Raw genomic sequence first — 24,648 nt, forward strand, 5'->3', positions numbered from 1 at the left:
TTCTCTTTTCTTCTGCTGTATTTTAGAGGTTTTTTTGAAAGGCATCTTGCACGATAGAAACAAAGACCTAAAATAATCCAGAATTGGAAAATCTATAATTACGACAGTAAAAAAGAGGCTTTGCCGCATTCTTTGAATAAGGGGGAAAAGATCCGCCGTTTAGGAGAAAAATACAAATATTGACAGCTACAATGCAGTGACGTGCAGTCAGTGGAGGCAGGTGAGGCAGTGCCTCACCTGTCATCATGGAAAGCTGTCATGGAAATATCAAATGAAAAAATAAATTAAACAGTTAGATGTAGTTAGTGATTTGTACTTTAAAGTTCTTGTCCATTTAACTTCACCGTTTTAGGATTTTTTTCAAAATCGCTGAATTTTCACATTTACCGTTCAAATACTAAGTAGAGACGAGCGGTGACGTCATTAATGGCGTCAGTGCCTCACCAACCATGAACCTCACCGCACGTCACTGCTACAATGAATGCTTTTCAATGACAAAACGAACAAGGAGCATGCGGTGCTGAGAGACGAATGCTTCAAGTGAACCAGGGCTGGATAAATTGAAAAATGAAATGGAAAAAAATGTCGACAAGATGACAAACTTTGAGGTCTCCCGAGCGCTATCTTCCCTTTGCAGCCACATTTGGATAAATAAAAATCAAGTCTGCGCTTACCAGAAAGCCTAATTAACTGGTGCCGCTTGTCAGTGATGATGATAATAACAGTAATTAAGTCACATCAATACTTAAAGGCAATTTATTCCGCAGACAGATGATAATAAATATTTCCGCTTTTGCTCCAAGGACCGAATAATTGAGTCTGCATCAATGAAGATTGCAAACATACAATATGTGATGGAAAGACCCAAAAATTGTTGCTGTTTTTTTCTGAGTTATTTTTTATTATGCCCATGAACACACAAACTTCCGAAAATATACTCATTAAAAGCAATCCCAATCATCTTTTGTCACTCTTTTACTGTCAAAAAAATGGGCTTCTACAAAAATAAAAAAATCAATAGTCTTCTTGTTTTTGAAGTTTGTTCCACTCGTGGCTTGCGCGCAGGTGCCCAGACGCTCCTCGGCCCAGCACAATGCGTCCGTGTCAGCTGCCCTGCAAGAAAGATTGCATCATGACCCCTTTCAGTGAGTGGACATCCTGCCCCAATGCTTGTGATGCAGGTAAGGCAAGCAAAAAAAAACCAACAACAACATATATTGCTTCTGAGCTCAGATTACTTTGCTGATGATGACTCATTCGGATGTCAGGGGAACAGACAGCATTTTTTTTCATTTGTTCCATTCCAGCTCATTTTGCGTTCATTGACATACTTTTTAAACTGATTTGGCGGAAATTCGGCGACTCGGCGACGGAACAGCAGTGGACCTGATGGACAAAATGTTGTCGCTACTGTGTTCTCCACAGGGTGCCATCCCCTTACCCGCCAAAGTGCAGGCTGTGGTGAATTTCCCCCGCCCAGCCACAGTTAAAGCTTTGCAGGAGTTTTTGGGCATGATAAATTTTTACAACGGGTTTCTTCCTCACGCAGCCGACCTGCTACAACCCCTCTACGGCGCCGAGAAAAAAGAAGGCTAATGACCCCGTCGAGTGGGCCCCGCAACGAGTGCAGTCCTTTGAACGAACCAAGGAGGCTCTTGCGGGTGCAACTCTTCTGGTCCACCCGATCTCAACCGCACAGGTGGCCTTGACTACCGACGCGTCTGATGTTGCCGTAGGGGCGGTGGTTGAGCAGCTTGTGGAGAACGAATGGCAGCCCCTTGCATTTTTCAGTCGGAAGCTGCAAGATAACGAACGCAAGTATAGTGTTTTCGACAGAGAGTTGTTAGCACTCTATCTTGCAACGCGCCATTTTCGTTTCCTCCTCGAGGGGCGCCGGTTCACCGCCTACGTAGATCATAAACCCCTTACATTCGCCATGTCCAAGGTGACCGAACCGTGGTCGGCCCGACAGCAACGGCATCTAGCGCTTTTTCCGAATTCACAACAGACATTCGGCATGTGGCCGGCAAATGTAACCCTGTGGCCGATTGCCTGTCACGCACGATCGTTTGTCCAGTCCAGCTCGGGTGGATTTCTCAGAGATGGCCACGGCCCAATCTGAGGATCCGGACATCCACGAACTCAAGGCAGCAGGCACGGCCCTGAAACTGGAGGAGGTGGCAGTGTGTGAAGGGGGTCCCGCTCTCCTCTGCGATGTGTCTACGGGTCGCACTCGTCCCGTGGTTCCGCAGGAGTGGCGTCGGCGAATTTTTGATTCAATTCATTCCCTTTCACACCCTGGTGTCCGGGCGTCAGTCAAACTACTTGGGGCCAAGTTTGTCTCGCCTGGGTTAAGAAAGGACGTCAGGAAGTGGGCAGCTGCATGCGTGGCATGTCAGCGCGCCAAAGTCCACAGGCACACCCGGGCGAACCTAGAAACTTTTCCGATTCCGGCCAGGAGATTTGACCACGTCCATGTGGACCTGGTCGGGCCCCTCCCTCCTTCGCAGGGTTGCACACATCTCCTCACTATGGTCGATCGGACCACTAGGTGGCCGGAAGCTGTCCCCCTGTCCTCCACAACCTCGACAGACATTGCCCGCGCATTTCTGTCATCCTGGGTTGCACGTTTGGGCACGCCGTCCGATATCACTTCGGACAGAGGCCCCCAGTTTGTGTCCGAGCTCTGGTCGGCCATGGCGCAGTCCTTGGGTGTGCAGGTAAACCGCACTATGGCCTACCACCCACAGGCTAACGGGATGTGTGAACGTTTCCACCGGTCACTTAAAGCCGCGCTACGGGCCGCACTATCGGACGGTAACTGGGTTGACCGGCTTCCGTGGGTCCTGCTCGGGTTACGTTCAGCTCCTAAAGAAGACCTTAACGCCGCTCCGGCAGAGTTAGTACTCGGTCAGCCACTCCGCACCCCTGGTGAATTCCTGCCTGAAGCTTCGGGTGCACCTTCTTTCCCCCTTTTGCCAGGGGAGCCCCTGGCTCCAGCACCATTTCACCACGGCGTCCCCAAAATATTCGTTCCGTCTGCTCTCAGGTCAGCCCGTTTCGTCTTCGTACGTCATGATGCCCACCGCTCTCTCCTCCGGCCGCCGTATGATGGCCCGTTTAGAGTGCTCGAACACGGGGAAAAGAGTTTTGTGCTCGATATGGGTGGGAGAAGGGAGGGCGTTTCTATAGACAGACTCAAGCCGGCTCACATAATTGCAGGCGAGGACGTTTCGCCGGCCCAGGTCCCACGTTGCGGACGCCCTCCAAAACCTCCAGCCTCTTCGCGGCATGTCAGGGTTGAGTGTCGTTCCCCCACTCAGTTCTCACCCGGATCACCTGCGCGAGCAATTTCACCTTTACCACCGAACGACGGACTGCATAGTCGTTGTGGCAGGCTGGTCAAGCCCCCTGCAAGATTTTCGCCTTGACTGTCCTTCTGGGTGTTCTGGGGGGGGGCTGTGTGGCGGGCACTGGGACCGGGCATCTCACCCAGCTGGTGTACGGGAGGGGGCGGGTTTATGTCACATATATTTCACTGCAGTTTCGGTTTTACTTTAATTTCTCCTTGTTAGCAGTTGGAATAAAGACGTACTCCAATCGACCGTGTGTTCTCATTCCTCAACTGCTACATTATTATTATTATTAATATTATTATAAATATTATGTGAACGCAGTACATTGAAAAAATTCTAAATGTTGGTTTTCATATCAACATTTCATATATAATATGAATTTATGAATTATATAATTCTACTGTTGATTTTCATGTTTTATTTCAATAGATTTCAAAAATGTACTTGCGGTTTAGTGTTTTGTCTTAAATAGAAAACCAAAAGTGTTTGATATTTACTAAAAACGGAGGAATTGGGTTTGATGTCTGTTGGGAGGGTTCTGGACAACGCTTACATCTCAGATGCTGATGATTAGATTAGATTAGATTAGATGATGATTAGTTGTCTCACAGTGGAGACATTTACATTTCACAGCCCTGCACATGACCCTGTCTGTGTGTCACGTGCGACTTGACAGCGGGGGGCGGGGCTGCCTCTCCTGGCCACCCTCCACCTGCTGTCAATTCTCTAATGACGGACATAGGGCATTTATACGGTTTGCGGTCACCTCGCCAATGCCGGATGATTGACTCACCTCGCCTCTCTACCGTACCTGGACTATTCTGGTATTCTCCCCGCGTCCCGTAAATTTATGTCATCTTCCGGGATTGCGTAATTTTGCACCCCCGTGTGTTATTTGCTTTTTGGTGTAGTAAGCGGGTCCGATCACCCCCTGCCTTCTTACTCTCTGTGTTTCTTTCATTTCTGAATAAACATCCTACTTGGATAGTACGTCTGTCACCTGCGTTGGGATCCCGAACATTCCACTACGTTCCGTCGATTCAGCTACCGTCACTCTCGCTCGGAACGTGACACTGTGAAAGTTACCAAAATGTTTTTGATTTTTAGGGTTCAAATGTGTCTAGTTGCCAACACGCTGTCAAAGTCAAGGCCCAGGGGCCAAATCTGGCCCGCCACATCATCTGATTCGGCCCACGAAAGCAAATCAAGCATATCAAGTGGTATGATGCTTGCTAAAGTCCGAACCAAAACTTCAAATTGTCCCATATAAACCACAATAACAGTAAATGTTTGTGATATTTGCGGCCAAACAGCTGAAGTTTAGCCTCTTCGGCATCCTTCTTATCACCTGTTGTATTTCTCAGCTGGGAACGCCATAAAGACCAAACAATACAGAAAGCGTCTGGTCATCCAGGCGCCTTCCAACGGAGGTCAGGATTGTCCTGATGTTTTGGAGGAGGATCAAGAATGTCAGCCAACACAAACATGTCCAGGGTTCAGGTAAACGCAAACCACGTTAACTCATCACAACATATTGTCCACTGAGTTTGGGTTAAGGGTTGTGAATAAGTGTTCGGGTTTCAAAACAAGGTTAGGTTTTTTATTTGAAACTTTGTATCAGGGTTTTATGTCAAGAATGGGTTGGGTTTTCAAATGGGAAGGTTTTTCAGCTCTGTGTTTGAAGTGTGGGTTAGGATACAGAGAAGGGTTATGTTTTAAAATGAGGGTTTCAAGCCATTGGTAGATTTTGGAATCACCCCATAGGGCCAGTGTTGCGTTTTCAAGAGAAAGGTTAAATATAATTGTGGTTTTATGTTGGGTTTCAAGACAGTTTTATGGGTTCAAATTAGGGTATTGAACCAGGGTTGATGTTTCAAGCCAGGCTGAGGGTAGGGATTGAAAAATGGGTTAGTGTTTCAAATGGGCATTGGTCGACTTGGTCACATGAGCCGCCATCGGTCGCGCTATTGGTCGACTTGGCCGTGTGACTTTGTCACGTGACACGCCATCGGTCGCGCCATTGGTCAACTTGGTCACGTGTCTTGGTTACGTGTCACGCCATCAGTCGCGCCATTGGTCGACTTGGTCAGGTGACTTGGTTACGTGCCCAGCACCCGTGTAGCAGAGCCATTTTCATTTTCAGACGCTAGCTCGTGTGTAGCAGACGAGATTGAAGTGTTTGTGTTAAAAGGTAAAAATGGGAAGCAGAAGAAGATTGATGACTTTTTTAAATTGTATACATAATACAGTAAGATGTAAGCGTTGCAGTTTCCCTGTTGTGTTATGTACATGCCCACTGTACTGTATATGAATGCAATCGTTTTTTGCAACAATGTTTCTTGTTTTGTCTGCTGAAGCGCGATGATTTTGAAAATTATTAACATTCCATACTGTGTATTAAAGGACAGCCGATGTCACTTTTTATTCAAATGCAAATAAAAATGACTTCACGCCAAGACGTCTTGCATTGCTTGTGAATCCAAACAATGGTTTCAGATTCGGATAATATGCTTTCTTGTTACACATCCAGGTATGAATATGTTTCAAATACACTGTAGTTCTGAAGATTAAAGCATACATGTTTACAATCATTAAAGAATTATATGTGGCAACATTGGGGGAACATCTCTCACCCAAAAAAAAGGGAGCTAATGGCCAGCTCCGTTTCTTATATGGCGCTTGGCTGCCCTCTTTTGGCGGCTTTTGTTTAATGCAGTTCGGCGCAGGATCGGATATATCGATAGTCCCGGTTATATCGATATTTATTCGGACTCCCTTGAATATCGATATAACGAGACTTTACTGTATTCAAATTTGGGTTTTGAGGAAAATCTCGGACTTTAAAATTAGCCTTTTAAGTTAGTTACCATTGAAATTAGAGTTCTGAAAGTGTTGCTTTCATGCTTGAGTTAAAGGACAACCGACGCCACCGGACAAGTTGTGTCCATAATTTGAAAAATGACTTCAAATGACTACTACTGGAGGTATTTTACAAAGATTCCACCGCATATAGTTATATTTTACGTTTTAAGACTCATGCTAAATGTCACAAACTGGGGGCGGGGCTTTCTGAAAATCCCCAGTTTCGAGCTGATTTGTGGCAGATTTTGGACATTTTATGTCATTTTTATTGGTGTTTTGCATTTGACTAAAAATAGCAGCCTGCGTGTTTTGGGTATTTGAGAGGCTATACAACATTTTTCTGATGTCAGTTAGGAAACAAAAAAAATTGTGTCGGTTGTTCTTTAAGCTTTCTAATTTTCGGTGCATTTTACGATTATGTTTTTCAAACTCGGTCCGAGTTTCAATTTGCGATTTAAAGCCAAAATCAGCGTTGCAAGCCAACGTTGGCATTTGAAGTGTGGTCAGTTTCAAAGACGGAAGAAAATGTTTGTGTTTCTTGCCTGGATTAGCGTTTGTATTTCATGTTGGTATGAAACACGACTGATTCAAATGAATCTTTCAAGCCTGGGTTAAGATTTCGAGCAAATGTTAGCATTTCTTGTTCTTTCTATAGAAAGATGCAAATGTGTTTTTCTCCTCACATCTCTGGAAATATCTGCTGTGCTTGTATTTGAATATTTATAGAGGAGCGTGGCACCTTGTTTGGGCGGGTTGTCAGGTGTAATAAAATGTGATGTGTGCAAAGGGAAGCATGTCGGGGTGACTAATTAAGTCAGAGTCATGCGGTGAGCGCCTTTGATGAGGTCTGCCAGCTTGCCTGTTTGTTTGTGTGCTCACTCTGAGATGCCGCAAAGAAACATGAAGCTTGCTTGTCTTTGATGACCTCCCAACCACGTGACAGTGGTGACTTGGCGTCGTGTTTCCCTTCACTTCGCCACTCAGCAGTTAGTTCTGCTCGTGACGCAAGTGGAAACGCAAATACATAGGTGACTTCAGATATAAGTGAATTATCATGGGAGGCTATCACAATCAAAGCCGTCACTCGCATGATCATTTTGCTTCCACCCGTTAGCATGAACATGAGATAAAAGCACTGTGTAGTGGCAGGTGGCTCAACTCGTGTCACAAGAAGCTACAGTTTGTCCAATGCAATGAATAAATATCCTTTAAAAAGAGTCTTAAACCTATTTATTTCCACTCATGGCTGAATGTTGCTTTCAAACAACTGCGTTACCTCCGTTACTAAAATGCTAACAATCAATAGCAAACTCCATTGGCACATGGGCTAACAATTAGCTTTGACGTGACCTTTGAAGTAACACATGTGAACACAAAGGAGTGTGAATTAATTCCTTGCAACTTCAAGTATGCGAGGTTGACCATATTGTCTATCTTGTGTTTTGATCCCTCCCAGGTGGAAGTCCCACAAGTGGAGAAAGTGCCAGCTGGTTCCTTGGTTCCTCAGGCAGGACCGACCTGGCGCTCAAGAAAACTGCGGGCCGGGACTTCAAACACGAGGTATGTACACTGAAATCACACTAATGTACCAGCACAACTCCACATTTGTTCCCTTGGCCTTCTGTGAGGTCTTAACCCACCTCATAATGTCACCGCAAGCTGTTAACACAATTACAGAATCCATCAAGATTCTCCAAAAATGCAATCTAAAATCACAGAGCTGTGCCACGCGCATCATCTGGAGCAGTCTACAATCAATATTTATGACATTTTGAAGCCACTCTTCGCACCAATCCTCACCTCTATGGTATCAGATTGTGAGCTTGTAATGGAACATAGGAAAGCCATGCTAACCGCTAAGATAACGTGCAATGATGGTTAGCGAAAGACTAGAATAAATGCTTTGACGCTAAAACAGACTTTTGTAGTGGTGTCTAAATTGGCTGTCAGTGATAAATAATTGGGGGCGGGCTTTCAACAGCTACACAGCAAACATACAAGTCCAAATATCATAAAATACATAATGTATTAAATATAAATACATAATGTATGAAATATTTATCAGCAATGTGATTTATGCTTGCCTACACTATACCATACAGTGGTGAGTTTTAATTTTAAACTAATATGGGCAATAAATTCTCATGATGACATCATATCTGATTTCAGGCATAATGCCGAGTCCTTGTGGCAACACATGAAAGCTTAAAGGACGACCGACACCATTTTTTGTTTCCTAACTGACATCAGAAAAACGTTTCATAGCATCTAAAATTCCCAAAACACACAGGCTGATATCTTTAGTCAAATTCAAAACACCAATATAAATGACTTAAAGTGTCCCATAACTGTCACAAAATGAGCTCGTAACTGAAGCTATTCAGAAAGTCCCTCCCCCTTGTTTGTGATGTCACTATTGGTCACACACTGCCTTGCTCCGGTATCAAAACAATGGCTTCAGAGAGTTCAGATTCGCAGAAGATGCTTTCTTATTACTCATCCAGTTGTGAATATGATTCAAATAGTTCTGAAGAGGAAAGCATAAATGTTTGCAAGTTCCATGGGAAATTGGCTGATTTGTCTGCTGGGAATTTGTGTAAACTCACACGTTCTTCATGCTTGGTACCGCAATTGACTGTGACACACAATGATTCACCATCACGTTATTCATGTAGTTTTCCTTCTAATTTCGCAATCATCACTGTTTTCAGAAAAAAAGTACCCAAAATGCATTGAGTGTCGCTTTCTCCGTCAGGGGCGTTCCAAATGTGATGTCACTTTAGGCATCCTCATCAACTAGAAAACAAGACTTCCTGAATATTCAGCACGAGTCTTAAAACATAAAATATAGCTATATGCTGTGGAATCTTTGTAAAATGCGCTCAGTAGAAGTCATTTGAAGTGATTTTACAAATTATGGACGCAACTTGTCTGGAGGTGTCGGTTGTCCTTTAAATCTTATTGGACAAAAATAAAATACAAAAATTACACCTACATGTGTTGGAAGTAACGCAATCATGAATAATGTCAATCCATCCATTGTCCGTACCGCTTATTCCTCATTAGGGTCGCGGGGGTTGCTGGAGCCTATCTCAGCTGTCTTCGGGCACGAGGCGGGCGACACCCTGAATTGGTTGCCAGCCAATCGCAGGGCACACAAAGATGAGCAACAGTCACCCTCACACTCACACTAGGGACAATTCGGAGTGGTCAATCTGCCTGCCATGCATGTTTTTGGAGTGTGGGAGGAAACCGGAGGACCCGGAGAAAACCTACGCGGGTCCGGGGAGAACATGGAAACTCCACACAGGGAGGCCGGACCGGGACGCGAACCGGCGACCTATTCACTGTTAAGCCATTGTGCTAACCACTCAACTACCGGGCCCCCCATGAATAATGTAACCAAGTGAAAAAATAGACAGCTGAGACTGAAAAAGCACCATTTCCTGTAACAAATCCAACTGAGATTATCATTGTAGCTTCTTTTTCAGACCACATGCAACCATGTCAAATCCTCACATTTATCACTTCAATGATGCCTCTTGAGGCTCACTTGACAGTCTGAATTATTGGTTCTCGTCGCTTCCTTCACTTCAGGCCGGCGCCATGCATTTTTAATCAAAGGTGTCTTCTTGATGTTTGGGAGGAGGCGAGGAGCAGGAAGTGAGAAGCTAAACGTCATGTTGTTTCTTGACGGCAAATGATGCTGGCTGGGTGAAGAATCCCGGGTGGCATTCATGAAAATTCAATTTCAAGGATTGCGCTCAATAATCAATTTCATGATGTTCTCGCCTCGAAAGAGCTCCATAAATTCTCATATTTATAAATAAAAAAGAGATTCTATGCATTTTCTTGTTCCCAAACTTAAAAGTTGAATCAATAGATATTCTTGACTTCTGTACATGGGTTCAGTCATAACGTTCTTCCAAGGGAAACGGTAACTAAAATGAGTGACACCCCTTCTGTAAGCCGTATTTGAGGTTCATAAAATCTGCTTTGAATTTAAATAGCTCATTTACTTTTATTGTGTTGAACGCTCGAAATAATCTTTCATTTTTACAGGAACTCAGTCCACTTGTATTTACCATCGTCTGAATTTTGTCCAGTGTGACTTTTCTACAGTTGACAGCTAATCATGTTATTAGGTTACAAGGTCCATGAAGAGGTTTCAGCAAACAGCTTAACAGTGTCACTGACAATACACGAGGTCATCCAGCACTTGGGTGGCTCCGCATTCTCTTTATAACTCCTTATTGTGTCCGCTGGGGCGTGCAGCCGTGTCATGTCGGCAGCTGGACGGGACGCAGGTGGATATGGGTGAGTGTCTCCAGCTATCCCGAGGCATGCCCGCTCTCACCCAACACTGCCAGCTGCCCTGCCAAGACGACTGCCAGCTCACCAACTGGTCCAAGTTCTCGTCCTGCTCGGCCGATTGTGTGGGGGTGCGCACCCGGAAGAGGGCGTTAATCGGTAAGTCGCTCTTTGGCCATCACACACAGTCGGAAGTTACGATATGAGACCTAATTACCTAATCTATGAGTTTATGGTGAAATACTGTCTTTTTTGCTTTGATTTATAATACTGGACATTCTCATAGGGAGAAGCAAGAAGAAAGACAAGTGTAAGAACACGCAGATGTACCCCCTGAGCGAAACGCAGTATTGCCCTTGCGACAAGTACAACGCCCAGCCGGTGGGCAATTGGTCCGACTGCATCTTACCCGAAGGGGGCCGCTCTGAGAGCGCCCTGGGGCTGAAGGTGATGGGTGACGTCAAGGAATGCGGACAGGGCTACCGATATCAGGCCATGGTCTGCTATGACCAAGATGGACGTCTGGTGGAGACGGCGAGATGCAACAGTCACGGTAAGACATCCAAAAGTGTTGCCATTGTTTTCTAATTGTACTGGTTCCACAACTCCTTATTTGGCTCTCCAATGGTTGCTATTTCGGGGTGTTTTGCTTTTCAAAAATCTCTGAAGTGGTTTGAAAATGCAGGCCTAGTTGGGCCGTGATGCAGACACCCATTTCCTAGTTTTAAAGACAATCAGACAAACCGGGCTGCTGGTCAAACCATATTTTTGCTCTTTTCATTATGAAATATGTATGTATGTATGTATGTATGTATGTATGTATGTATGTATGTATGTATGTATGTATGTATGTATGTATGAAGAATGTGATTGTCTTACTCATTTTAGTCACACGCCGTTTTGACAGTAAAAACACAAACATGTTGTTTGTATTCGACAAATTTATAGATTGATAGTTTTGTAATCGTTCAAGTCAATTAAATATTTTTTTCAGTTTATTATTGAAGTGACTGTAAACGAGGGGTCAAAATGATTGCAAAATCTCAATGATATGTACTACAGCTTGGTTAATAGCTGCCCTTATAAAAGATTATAATTCCCGTATAAAAGTTGTAGTATGCTGTATATCAGGGGACACCAAAGTCGGTCCTCGAGGGCCGCTGTCCTGCCTGTTTTCCAGCTCTCCCAGGAGCAACACACTTGATTCAAATGATCAGCTCATCAGCCAGCTCTGAAGCAGCATCAAAATGGTCCTGATGATTTGAATCATGTGTGTTGCTCCTGGGTGAGCTGGAAAACAGGCAGGACGGCGGCCCTCGAGGACCGACTTTGGACACCCCTGCTGTATATTATTTGAAATGATAAAAAAAAAAACACTAACACAAGCGGATATGCAGAGAGCTTACCGCACATGCGCTCGTTACGCTTTTATCAATCCGACCACACGCAGCGATAAAAAAATATATATGATTGATGATCACTTTTGCTGGTTTGCTGTGACAATAGTAGCGATCGGCGGCAGCATTGTCATTGGCTAACAGCAGTTGAGACAAACTGGATTTGAGACAAAATGGTTTTTGTAAGATAGGTTCACAATTAATAAATAATTTAAAAAATCCGGTATAAAAGTTGTAGTACACCGTACATTATTTGAAATGATTAAAAAAAGCTTACAATATGGGTAAAACATACAAGTTGACAGTTATGCATGACAATATGACATTTAGGTCCTGATATTCACTCGTTGATGCACGTGATTTGCTTTCGCGGGCCACATAGATTGACCCGGCGGCCCTTGTGCCTTAAGTTTGATACCGTGCCTATGGGTGAGTCTTTTTTTTTTGCCAAAACAGGCGTCTTTCTGGGTTCCATTTATTTAAGTGTGAGGTTGAAACATTGACACTGGTATATGTACATCACTTCACACTCCTGGGTAGCTCACCATCTAATTTTGCAAGGGACTATCTTGGGAGGGAAGACAAAACAGCTCCTGTTTGTCCATAAGGCCCTTTCGCTTGGCAGTCTATTTGCTCCTCTAACAAACACCAGCGGGAAGAAAATGGCAGCCAGGGTGTTAAATTGGGACCTCTGGCTCGCTCTTTTTTTCTCCGATAACAATACAAAAGTGTGACTTTTTAATCGCCGTGTCGATGTAGATATTGTGGAGGTAATACGTATGATGTCCAATGTAGAAGTTGTACTGTATTTGGAAATCCGCCGAAGTTTGCAACGATAGGTTGAATATTTTTATTTTGTGTCTGTTGTTTGGTTGTGGATTCCATGGATTGTTTCTCGTTTATTTTTTCTTTCTTTCGGTCTCTGGCATATTTTTTTCCACCAACGTACTTTGTTTCACACAAATTGAATCAGCGCGGACACACTTACTGCAACCACATTTGCACTTTCAAAGCCTGCGTTTGTGTGAATACTTGTTTCTGTTGTTCCTCTAATATGTTAACTAACATAACAAAAACTTGTCAGCTTTTGGCGCTCACAACAACACAAAAAAACAAAGAAAAAAAGCAGCAACTAATGATTTTAAATGTTGTTGTTTACCTTTAAAAATACTTTTCTTGAATTCAAATTTTCAGACTCATGTCGGATAATTGTATTCTTCAGTGTTGTTTATTTATTTTGAAATATCGTATTTTCCAGTGTATAAGGTGCACCAAAGTATAAGGCGCAATGAATGGTGCATATTCATACTTTTTTCCATATATAAGTCGCACCCGAGTATAATGAATGAAAAAAATCTAAATATCATAAATAAATATATATGTTTTCCAAATATAAGGCACAACATATTATATGGTGCTACAGCAGACCCTGGGGTTATGCACTACTACTTTTACAGGCGGAAATGGAGTCGGTGGCTGCTGACAGGAGTTGCGAGACCTGTTGTGGCTCAATATGACTTAACATATAAGGTGGACCGGCGTATAAGATGCAGGGTCACCTTTTGAAGGAAATCAAGGCTTTTAGGTGCGGCTTATACACCGGAAAATATAGCAGTTGTAGTCGTACATAGATTACATAAGTTATTATTTATTTGTTTATCCTTTTTACATATTCAAGTCAAATATTAAATTGTATTTGAGACTATTTAAAGGACAACCGACGTTCTTTCCATAATTTATAAAATGGCTTCAAATGGCTTCTACTGAGCGTACTTTACAAAGACTTCACCGCATATGGCTCTATTTTACCTTTTAAGACTCGCGCTGAATATTCAGGACGTCTTGTTTTTTAGTTGGTCCGTGCATGACGTCACTAAAGGAACGCCCCCGACCGAAAAAGACGCATTGTAGCAGTCCTTCCATCACGTCAATGTATTTTGCTGTATTGTTTGGTCTGAAAACCTTGTGTTGCACCCAAAAGCCGCCTGAAGAGGGTGTCCAAGCTCCATATAAGGAATTTGTCAGCCTGTGGTCACAGGAGGTCGCCATTTTGTGCCTCTTTTCTGGTGATCGTTTCTCCCCAATGTTGCCTCAAAATGACACGGAAGGACTTCTTTAATCGATTGAAAACATGTATGCTTTCCTCTTCAGAACTATTTGAATCATATTCATACCTGGATGAGTAACAAGAAAGGATATTCTCCGAATCTAAAGCCGTTGTTTTGATTCTCAGGAATGCAAGACGTCTTGACGTGACATCACGGACTGGGGGTGGGACTTTCTGAAAATGCCCAATTCGCAGCTCAATTTTTTTTCCAGATTTTGGACACATAAAGTCATTTTTATTGGTGTTTTGCATCTGAATAAAAATATCATACTGTGTGTTTTGGCTATTTTAGATGCTATAAAGCGTTTTTCTGATGTCAGTTAAGAAACAAAAAAGTGATGTTGGTTGTCCTTTAATTGAATTAAATCATATTTATCTGTATTTAGTATCACTATTTTATGCACTTTTCAACCACATTATTTCAGTTTGTTTTCCATGTAATAATATTTCAAAATTAAATTAAACATTCTTTACTCAGACTGTAGTATAAAATAATTTGAATTAATTTGGGATTTTTTCCTATTGATTTGATTTGTTTAATTGATACCGTTTTCATTTTATTTTTCTATGATTTTTTTTTATTGCAGTTTCAAAAACTTAGATTGATTCCTTGAAAACGTGATGACTATATTATACTATATTATCGTGTTTTTCTTTTAATCTTCACTTTCTTGAGCATAAAATGATTTGAAGGACAACCGACACCATTTTTTTGTTTTCCAACAGACATCAGAAAAACATTTTATAGCGTCTATAATACCCAAAACATGCAGGCTGATATTTTTAGTCAAATGCAAAACACCAATAAAAATGACTTTAAGTGTGCTGAAACTGCAACAAATTTAGCTGCGAATTGGGGATTTTCAGAAAGTCCCGCCCCCAGTTCATGACGTCACGCCAAGACATCTTGCCTTGCTCGAGAATCAAAACAATGGCTTCAGATTCGGTGAAGATGCTTTCTTGTTACACATCCAGTTATGAATATGATTCACATAGTTCTGAAGAGGAAAGCATAAATGTTTGCAATCGATTAAAGGAGTCCTTCCATATCAATTCGAGCCGTCAATGACCGCAATGTAGCACCCATAAAATGCAGAAGATGGCGCCCAAGCTCCGTTGGAAATGGGCTGATTTGTCTGCTGAGAATTTGTGTCAGCGAATATCAAAAGTCGTCTTGGTGCAACACACAACGATTCACCATCGCGTTATTTATGTATTTTCCTTCTAATTTTGCCATGAACACGGATCAACATGAAGTTTTCAGACCAAACAAAGTAACGCAAAATGCATTGTGTGTCACTTTCTCGGTCAGGGGCGTTCCAAACGTGACGTCACGCCAGGCATCGTCATCAACTCGAAAACAAGACTTCCTGAATATTCAGCTCGAGTCTTGAAACATAAAATATAGCTATATGCGGTGGATTCTTTGTAAAATACGCTCAGTAGAAGTCATTTGAAGTGATTTTACAAATTATGGACACAACTTGTCCGTAGGCGTCGGTTGTCCTTTAAGTGATTTGAACAATCAATGTTGTCGTCACAAATTAGTTGGCTCCGAGATGCAAGCGTACATAATTTTTTGACCAAGGTTGGATCTTTATGCTCCTGTCACCATAACTTGAGGTCAGTGAAAGGCTTATCTGAGGCGAAAGGGGACTTTTGTTCGACAATTTAGGAGGCCTCATTTTCCGCCGTGCTCTGTCGGCGTCCTTCCCGTCCGACTTGTCAGCTCTTATCTGGGATGCAAAGTTCTTTTCCATTTAACTTCACCGTTTATGGATTTTTTTTTTTTTAAATCGCTGTATTTTCACATTTACCGTTCAAATACTAAGTAGAGACGAGCGGTGAGGCAGCAGCCGACTGAGTCTCACCTCGATGGTGAGGCTTCCATGCAGACATTGCACAATCCATTTGCGCAATGACTATGCTAACTGGGCTGCTTGCTCTGCAGTGAGACCGCATTGCTGTCCCTCTGCATATCCCTATTAAAGTGTTCAAACACTTTTAGTATATGAACTAAATTTCTATAGTTTGGCTGGTGCATATAATGTAGAGTCACTTTACATTATTAACACTGTACTACAGTGTTTATTTTATTTTTATCAAAACTGTGTGCCTAGGTGAGGCACACAGTTCTCCTCCCTCATGACAGGGGGCGCTGGTGATTACAGATTCTTCTTGCGCCTCCTTGGCTGCAGAATAATAGAATTAGTGAGAGCAAGCTACCGTAAACAGTTAGCAAGTTCAGTGCAACCATCCAGTGATTTTTTTTTCGTGTTGCTTGGCCTTATTTTCAGAATGGAGGATTACATCTAAATTATATCTAAATTGAAAGACATAGAGAGACTTTTAAAACTGAAGAAAAATGAGGAAGGCTTCTACAAAAAAGTTATTGATGCCTTTCTTCAGAAGGAGCGGCGCATGGACTTCATTTATAAGTAAAGGTAACACAATAATCACGTTTTTTTTTTTTTATATTTTTTTCTATGCTACAGTTTATATCAAGAATGCTGACATGACATTTTAAACAAAACACGTTAATTGTTGCCAATCAAATGGTGAATAAGCTACTCTGTAGAGTTCATATGTTTGTAAATCTGACTGTGATGACGTCAGTGCCTCACCAGCCATGAACCTCCCCGCACGTCACTGCTCTTCACAGACATTGTTTCTGTCCAATATGACCTTTTTTACGTGATGCCTGCAGCCAAGATGCCAATCATCTTTTGTGTTGCTGTTATGTTTTTTTCCCCTGCGCTCAATTGAAGAAAAACATGGATTGTGAAAAGGTGCCATTGGGGAGTCAAAACTGTCAGGGATGTTTTGAAAAACACCACTTTGGGTTCATTATAACACTCAGTTGTGACTTTTATGTTTACAAAAATGTTATCACCACCAGGTTGCTTGAAGTCCAAATTATTTTTCTGGATTTTATTTTTGATTTAAATTTATTTAGGAAATGCACATTTTAACTTAATTTTCACGGGGAAAAAAAATATAAGTTTCTTTTGAAAGTTCCGAAAATGTGATTGCACCCATTTTTGAGGACTCTGTTGTCTTTGTTGTTTGAGTTTTCTGATGGGTCGTTTGTCACTCACTGTTTTGTGTTGTGTACTCCTTTTATCGTCAATATCACTTATATTGGACTTAACCTTGAATCTATATTGACCCAATGCCTACAGCTGTGATGGCAATCATCTTCAGTGTTGCTGTTGTCTTGGTTTCTCTCGATTAGCTCCCAATTAAAAAAAAAAAAGGCATCACCCCAAGGTGCCCTGAAGTACTCGTTTTTGTAATCACAATCAGAATCGGAATCATCTTTATTGCCAAGTATGTAGAACATACAATGAATGTGTCTTAGGTAGAACATGTGTAATGCCATCAGAAGAGTCATCAGATAATTTAGAAAACATTTCATGAGGTTCGTGGGGCCCTCTGATTCGTCTTTCGGGTTGGCAAAAACAATAATGGCAAACTAAAGTGCTGTCTTCCTGACTATGGACTGTTTCATGGAAAACGTATTAGTTTTTGATGTAAAAAAATAATAATCAAATGTCAGTTCTTTTTCTTTTTAACTCCATGTTAAATTGGCATCAGTGTTTATTTAAAAAGAAGCCTGTAGATTAGCTTCGTGGAAGTATATGTTAACACAAAACACACTCATGAGAGCTGTCAAAACTCACTGTCTTGATGTCCAAATTCTACATTTTTGATACATACTTATATTTTGGATAATTTCTCATGACAAACCTCACCGTGTCGGGACATGGTTTAAAAAACACTGTGGTAGAGGTGCTGCTCAATGGAATGCCAGGAAGATGCCATTTAACTCCTTCACTACAAGACAATGTGCAAAATATATGTCTACTCCAGTGCCAGGGTTTTTGTAATTTTCACTCAAATTGCTGGACCCATAGAATATTGAGTTTTAGGAATACATAAACATTAAATTTGGCGTAAGAAACCTGAGATTCTATTTCATCAGAAAAAAATAATAATTACAAAGTTACATGGGACAGGAGTTATCTGAGCTTGAAATGGGGGCGGCTGTACACCATACAATACAATACACCCCCACCGCAAGAAAAACCAAAACCCGAACAAATTCAGGAATGGCGCTCCACGTCACACTTTTCAATTCCTGAATAAATTCCGGAATGGCAGTGAATGAGTTCATAGCCAGGCGCAGTGCAGCTAGTAGTATGTTGCGTTCATGAAACTTGGAAATGCAAAGAGCACGCCACATGTTATTGTTTTTGATATATTTAAATTTCAAGAGGTGATATTTTCCTGTTGGCACGTTTCGGAACTTTAAAAATTCATATGTAGAGATATTTGTAAACAGAGGTACATTTGGATTTGGATTGGAATTGCCTTTATTAGTCTCTCAGGGGAGAAATTTACATTTCACAGCAGCAAAGTTATGAAAGGAACGAAAGTAGAGAAACAAAATACAGGAGCTGCTGGAAACGCAGTCACTCTCGCGGAGCTATCTTGAAGTCAAAAGAACAAAAAAACTAAATAACAAATAATATGACAACACAAAGACACAGAATCATTCATTCTTAAGCACTTTCTGTACTGTCTTTGTTACACGAAGCAGTTCCAGATGAAAAAGGAGAGGATCAAAGCGTCTCTTCACCAGTGGATCAGGGACATTTTTGACAAAAACGCGTTAGAAAACAGAAATCAGAAAACCTTTATTCGTCCCACAACGGGGAAATTTGCAAAAAATAGGTGGTAGGTTTTGAATTCGGGACTCCATACATGCAAAGCATGCATCCTACCACTGAGCTAAATTCCCATTATGTGAGAGCTGGTGTGTTTTCGTTGTTTACAAAAACAAATTTAGTGACGACAAAGGTGTCTTTGATATTCACACATAAGCACTTTGGGATGACTTTGCTGTACTTGTAGCAAAGAGCAATTCCCAGTGGCTGCAAAGGCTTCAGTGTTTCAATTTATCCCCAGTTTTAACAGCACACGCATGCACGTGTTGTTTTTCAGCACCCAGGGGATTGCAGTTCATTGTTGTTCCGCCTTCGATTAGCAAAATCTATGAACCTGATGAGGCTACAATCTGGAGTGTCTCACTCACAGACATAAAAGTGTCACTTAATCCCCATCGCATAAAAACAAGCCCTGTTCGGCACTTTCTAAACATGTCAATTATAGTCTGACTAAGTAACGTTGCCTTGAGACAGAATCCTGAGGTTCTCCAAAACCCTTACTTTTTATTGAATAAAACAAAAAATGCAGTATTTTCCGGTGTATAAGACTCACCAGAGTATAAGGTGCACCCCCAATGAATGGTGTATTTTCAAACTCTTTCCATATTTTCCACAGGGGGAAATGGACAGTATTTTCGGGACCTGTTGTGGCTCAAAATTAGTTCACATATAAGCGTATTTGGCGCACGGTCATATTTGGAAGAAAATCAAGGTTTTTCGATGTGCCTTATTCACCGGAAAATATGCTATACTGTCCTGCTGAACCATTAAATTTGGGATTCCAATTAATATTGCTGTCAAGTTGCGTTGCACACTAACATCAATAGAACAACTCTACGTTCATTCACTAATTTAATCTGCAAAGAAAAAAATAATTTCATTGTCATCGATTAGAATGTTACGGACACATTGACGTCGCCGCGGGCAGTGCCAATTAAAAAGTCTGTGGTCGTGCCGAGCCCCAGACAATAAAAAAAGTCCTTTGATATTTAACCAAAGTTAATGACTGCGGTTACATCATCTTTCCATCCTCTATTTCAAAGTTTCAGAACCATGCGTGATGCAATTTGAAAAGGAGAAAAAGAAAAAACAAAACAATGAGTTGACTCGCCTATCGCTAATAATTGGAAAAACGTAAATCCATCAATAACCAAATTTCAATTTTTAACAAAGCAGGCCGACTCAAATGTAATTATTTTCATAATAATTATGCTGTCTAAACAGCACACAGACCTTCAATATTGAGGCTTATAAAAATGAGTCAAGAAGAGGCGGAGTTATATGACATTTTGTCAGACAGTTATTCAATAAAACTAATTCATTCACTGCCAGACGATGTGCAAAAATATGTCAGGGTTTTTGTCATTGTCACTCAAATTGCAGGACCCACTGAGTATTGACTTTTAGGACTCCAGTAACATTTAATGCCATGTAAGAAACTTTCGACTCTCTTCTTTCATCAGGGAAAAAAGGGGTAATTCCTAAAGTACTATGGGTCTGGTGTTATCTGAGCTTGAAATGGGCACGGCTGTACAAAAGACAAATGCTGCCACCTCGTGGGAGGGAAAAACCTTGCCAGATGTCTGACTGAAGCTTAAACGCCCCCCCCCCCCCCCCCCAGCAAGAAAAAAACTAAACCCTAACAACTTTGAAAATAGCGCTCCACATCACGCTTTTCTATTCTCGAATAAATTCAGGAATGGCAGTGAATGAGTTAATATTTCTACACGCTTTTGATTGGTTGATCGTTTGTTATAAAATAACAGACCACGTGGGGGTATACCAATAGCATAGATTGTATAGAATTTAAAAAAATGACCAAATACAGGATGCACCTATGGATTCATCAAGCAATATGAAATATGGCAATTACTTACCCAATGGAATTGAAATGTGCAAATGTATATAGAGTTACATATCCATTCAAATTAATTCCAGACATATTTGATATGTTTTTTTGTCAATAATTTAACTTATATTCCCTTCAAAAGCAAAATTGGATGTTATTTCATTTCTACTTATACTTATCAATGATTAAGTCCATATAAGTATGTATGTAGTTTAGTTTTCTGTATATGTGAATGAGTATACATGCACTCAGCTTGTACTTAGTATAGAAATGTAGCTATCAAGTTTCAGTCTAATAATAAATATTCATGATTGTATCTAGCAGATGATAGGTCTTTTCCAAAGTGACATCACTCCTGTTTATAAATGTTTGAGACGCGCGCTTGAGCACGCTCTTGCCTCTCTGTCCCTTGGCCTAGCTTCTCCCCTGGAGAACATCCTTTAGCTGCCTTATAATAAATATTCCTTTGTTTGTATATCACCTTGCTTCCTGCTGATTTAATATTTAGACTATACAAATGGAGAGCCGAACCAGGAAGAACAACATTCAACCTAACAGTCTTATTTTTGCAGTTCGTGTCATGAAAAAGCACAAAGTAGTGGTGTCAAAGTGACACTTCTGCTTGAATTGTTTCTTTTCGCAAAAAGCTTCTTCTCTCCGCTTTTTGATAATTGGTAATTACTGTCTGGCGAAAGAAGACTGTCTTCTCTTTTCGCTTCAGCTCAGTTCTTAAATTGTAACTTTTCAAGCGAGGTGGCAGTCTATGAGTTCAAATGTTTAGCATTTCAATGTTTTTTTGTTAAAACGTCAACTCATTTACTAGCCACCAATTTGTCTTATTGCCTCACACCAAATGACCCTAAATTTGGACTCTTTTGAATCAAATGGAGAATTCACATTTTCATTGCAGAGCCCTCGCAATAAAATGTGACTTCTTCACTTGTCGTGCGTTGACAGGTGTCTACTTCTGCATCGCCTTAACTCATTCACTGCCATTCATGAATTTATTTGGGAATTGAAAATATGATGTAGAGTGCCATGCCCGAATTTGTTCGGGTTTTGTGTTTTCCTGTTTGGGTGCCGATAAAGCGCTGGCCATGTTTTTCCCTTCCACAAGGATTTCCTTGTGGAAGGATTTCCTTATTTTCCATGTTAGCGCTTTGTTCCAGCTTCAGCTATTGTTAAAGGACAACCGATGTCACTTTTTTGTTTTTTAACTGACACCAGAAAAATGTTTTATAGCATCTAAAATATCCAAAACACGCAGTATGATATTTTTAGTCAAATGCAAAACACCAATATAAATGACTTGGTGTCCAAAATCTGCAAAAAAAATTGAGCTGCAAATTGGGCATTTTCAGAAAGTCCCGCCCCCAGTTCGTGACGTCACGCCAAGACGTCTTGCATTGCTAGTGAATCTAAACAATGGCTTCAGATTCGGAGAATATGCTTTCTTGTTATACATCCAGTTATGAATATGATTTAAATAGTTCTGAAGAGGAAAGCATACATGTTTGCAATTCGTTATTGTGCCATTTTGAGGCAACATTGGGGGAAAATCTCTCACCCAAAAAAAAGAGGCACAAAATGGTGACCTCCAGTGGCCACCTCCGCTTCCACAGGCTGATAAATTCCTTATATGGTGCTTGGACGCCCTCTTTTGGCCTTCTGGCGGCTTTTGGGTGCAACACGAGGTCCCCAGACCAAACAAGTACAGCAAAATACATTGACGTGATGAAGGACTGCTACAATGCATCTTTTTTACGGTCAAGGGGGGTCCTTTAGTGACGTCACGTACGGACTCGTCACCAACTCAAAAACAAGACTTCCTGAATATTCAGCGCAAGTCTTAAAACGTAAAATATAGCTATATGCGGTGGAATCTTTGTAAAATACGCTCAGTAGAAGCCAACTACCTCCAAAATCTGGAACTCACTTCCTCCCAACATTGGTAACATTGATTCTCTTCCCACCTTCAAATCCCATCTCAAAATCCACCTATTTAAAATTGCATTTTCGGTGTAGCTCTCTCAGGACTGAAGTTCTGTTTGTGATGTAATGTCAGGAAAGAGATGCCCATTTCACGGTAAGATCAGAGCATTGTCATCAAATGGTGAGTATAGTTTTTGCTTTTTTGAATGTTGCTGTGCCGATTACCATTTTGTGTTTGGGAGTTTTTACTGAGCGGGTTGCTTGTTCTGTAGCCTCAAAGGGACATAAATCTTCTTGTGCCAGTCCCAAGCCCGGATAAATACAGAGGGTTGTGTCAGGAAGGGCATCCGACGTAAAAGCTTGGCCAAAACAAACATGAGGATCAAACCTCTCAAGATGGAGGACACTGATTTGCTGTGGCGACCCTTTGAAGGGAGAAGCCAAAAAGAAGAACAAGCCATTTAAAGCCATTTTACAAATTAAGGAGACAACTTGTCCGGAAACGTCGGTTGTCCTTTAAAGCAATGTGTATGTATTGCATTGTATTTTGGACAGCCGCCCTCATTTCAAGCTCCTATAACTCCAGATCCATATAATTTAGGATTTAACTTTTTGTCTGATGCAAAAAGAGAGTCTAAGGTTTCTTATGCCTGAATTCAATGTTTATGTCGTCCTAAAACTCAGTATTGTGTGGGTGCTGGAATTCGAGTGACAATGACAAAAACCCTGGCACTGGAGTGTACACATTTTTGCACGTGTCTGGCAGTGAATATGTTAAATGGAATGTGTTAAACTGTCATGCAAGCAGTTTCCTGAGCCCAACAGGTAGTTGACCCTGTACACTGTCAATATGGTATGCAGATGAGACACTTGAAATCTTTTTTTTTTTTTTTCATAAAGCGCATCAGGTCAGATTTTTTTTTTTAAGATTTGATGACCGAGGCTGCACGGTGGGTGACTGGTTAGCACACCCCCTGTAAAATGAAGAATATCAAAGTTCACCTTCCGCCTTCCCTTATGGAGTTTGCGCAAGATAATGTCAAACGTCTGCAATCCAGCAACTACCGGCAAGAAAGATTTTTGAAATGCCAGATTTAATTGCCTTAAATATCAGCGTCTGGTATCGGCATTCTTCATAATTTCCCAATAATATGAAATAATTTGAAATAACTACAACCTTCTAACTACAATAAAAACACACGTGTAGGGATCAATCATTTTTCTTTTTTGCTGTTTGTGATCATGTGGGATGACATTAAAAATGTCCAAGACACATCTGTAGTGAATCTTTTCCATTGCGATATGTAATAAGGTATGTCAAGTTTGTCTTTTGTTTTTTTGCTTTCTGTGGCAATACGGGAGGATGTCAATGATGTCAAAGACACGTCTGACAAAAAATAAATACATAAATAATCAACAGTCCTTTCTTTTGACTTGGCAGGTTACATTGAGGAGGCATGCATCATTCCCTGTCCATCCGACTGCAAGCTGAGCGAGTGGTCCAACTGGTCACGCTGCAGTAAATCGTGCGGCAGTGGCGTCAAAGTGCGCTCCAAGTGGCTTCGGGAGAAACCCTACAACGGGGGGAGACCTTGTCCTAAGCTAGACCACGTCAATCAGGTGGGGAACATGCGCAGGAATATTTACCGTATTTCCCGGTGTATTAGGTGCACCCAAAAGCCTTCATTTTCTTCAAAAGATGACGCTGCGCCTTACACGCAGGTGCACCTTATATGTGAAGTTATACTGAGCCACAACAGGTCTCGCAACTACGGTCAGCTGCCACCGACTCCATTTCCCCCCTTAGAAGAATGTGGTGTGCCTCATATGTTCGAATGTGGTGTGCCTCATATTTGGAAAACTTTTATGTATTTATATATTATATTTGGGAAACCTTTGTCATTCATTTAAAATGCACCTTATACTCCGGTGTGCCTTATAAATGTAGTACCTTTTTTGGGGGTGTGCACCACATCTGCAGTTGATTTTCTTTGATACCATTTAGTGCCACTTTGGTGCCAATAACTTTATGTTGAAGTGAGTTGAGGAGCTTCTATGGACACTATTTAAATTACTTTTTGTTGTATGTCCATTTGTACAGTTT

The 24,648-nt window shown here is 41.4% G+C and overlaps 1 protein-coding gene across 10 annotated transcripts in view; it reads left to right on the top strand.

Annotated features, from left to right (window-relative positions):
- thsd7ab (thrombospondin, type I, domain containing 7Ab) overlaps positions 1 to 24,648 on the top strand; it is a 126,363-nt gene that overhangs the window by 73,657 nt on the left and 28,058 nt on the right. For all 10 annotated transcript variants that reach the window (XR_016115334.1, XR_016115335.1, XR_016115336.1 and 7 more), the window contains 6 exons: positions 1,066 to 1,181; positions 4,721 to 4,856; positions 7,675 to 7,778; positions 10,494 to 10,688; positions 10,816 to 11,082; positions 23,986 to 24,165. Coding sequence is in view for 5 of the 10 variants with exons in the window: in XM_088998962.1 (XP_088855088.1) it covers positions 1,066 to 1,181; positions 4,721 to 4,856; positions 7,675 to 7,778; positions 10,494 to 10,688; positions 10,816 to 11,082; positions 23,986 to 24,165 (998 nt within the window). In the remaining 5 variants the exon portion in view is untranslated. The remainder of the gene's footprint in view (positions 1 to 1,065; positions 1,182 to 4,720; positions 4,857 to 7,674; positions 7,779 to 10,493; positions 10,689 to 10,815; positions 11,083 to 23,985; positions 24,166 to 24,648) is intronic.

This window comes from Hippocampus bargibanti, linkage group LG06 (genome assembly GCF_051943395.1).
Source record: "Hippocampus bargibanti isolate YZ-2025 linkage group LG06, ASM5194339v1, whole genome shotgun sequence".
Lineage (NCBI taxonomy): Eukaryota > Metazoa > Chordata > Actinopteri > Syngnathiformes > Syngnathidae > Hippocampus > Hippocampus bargibanti.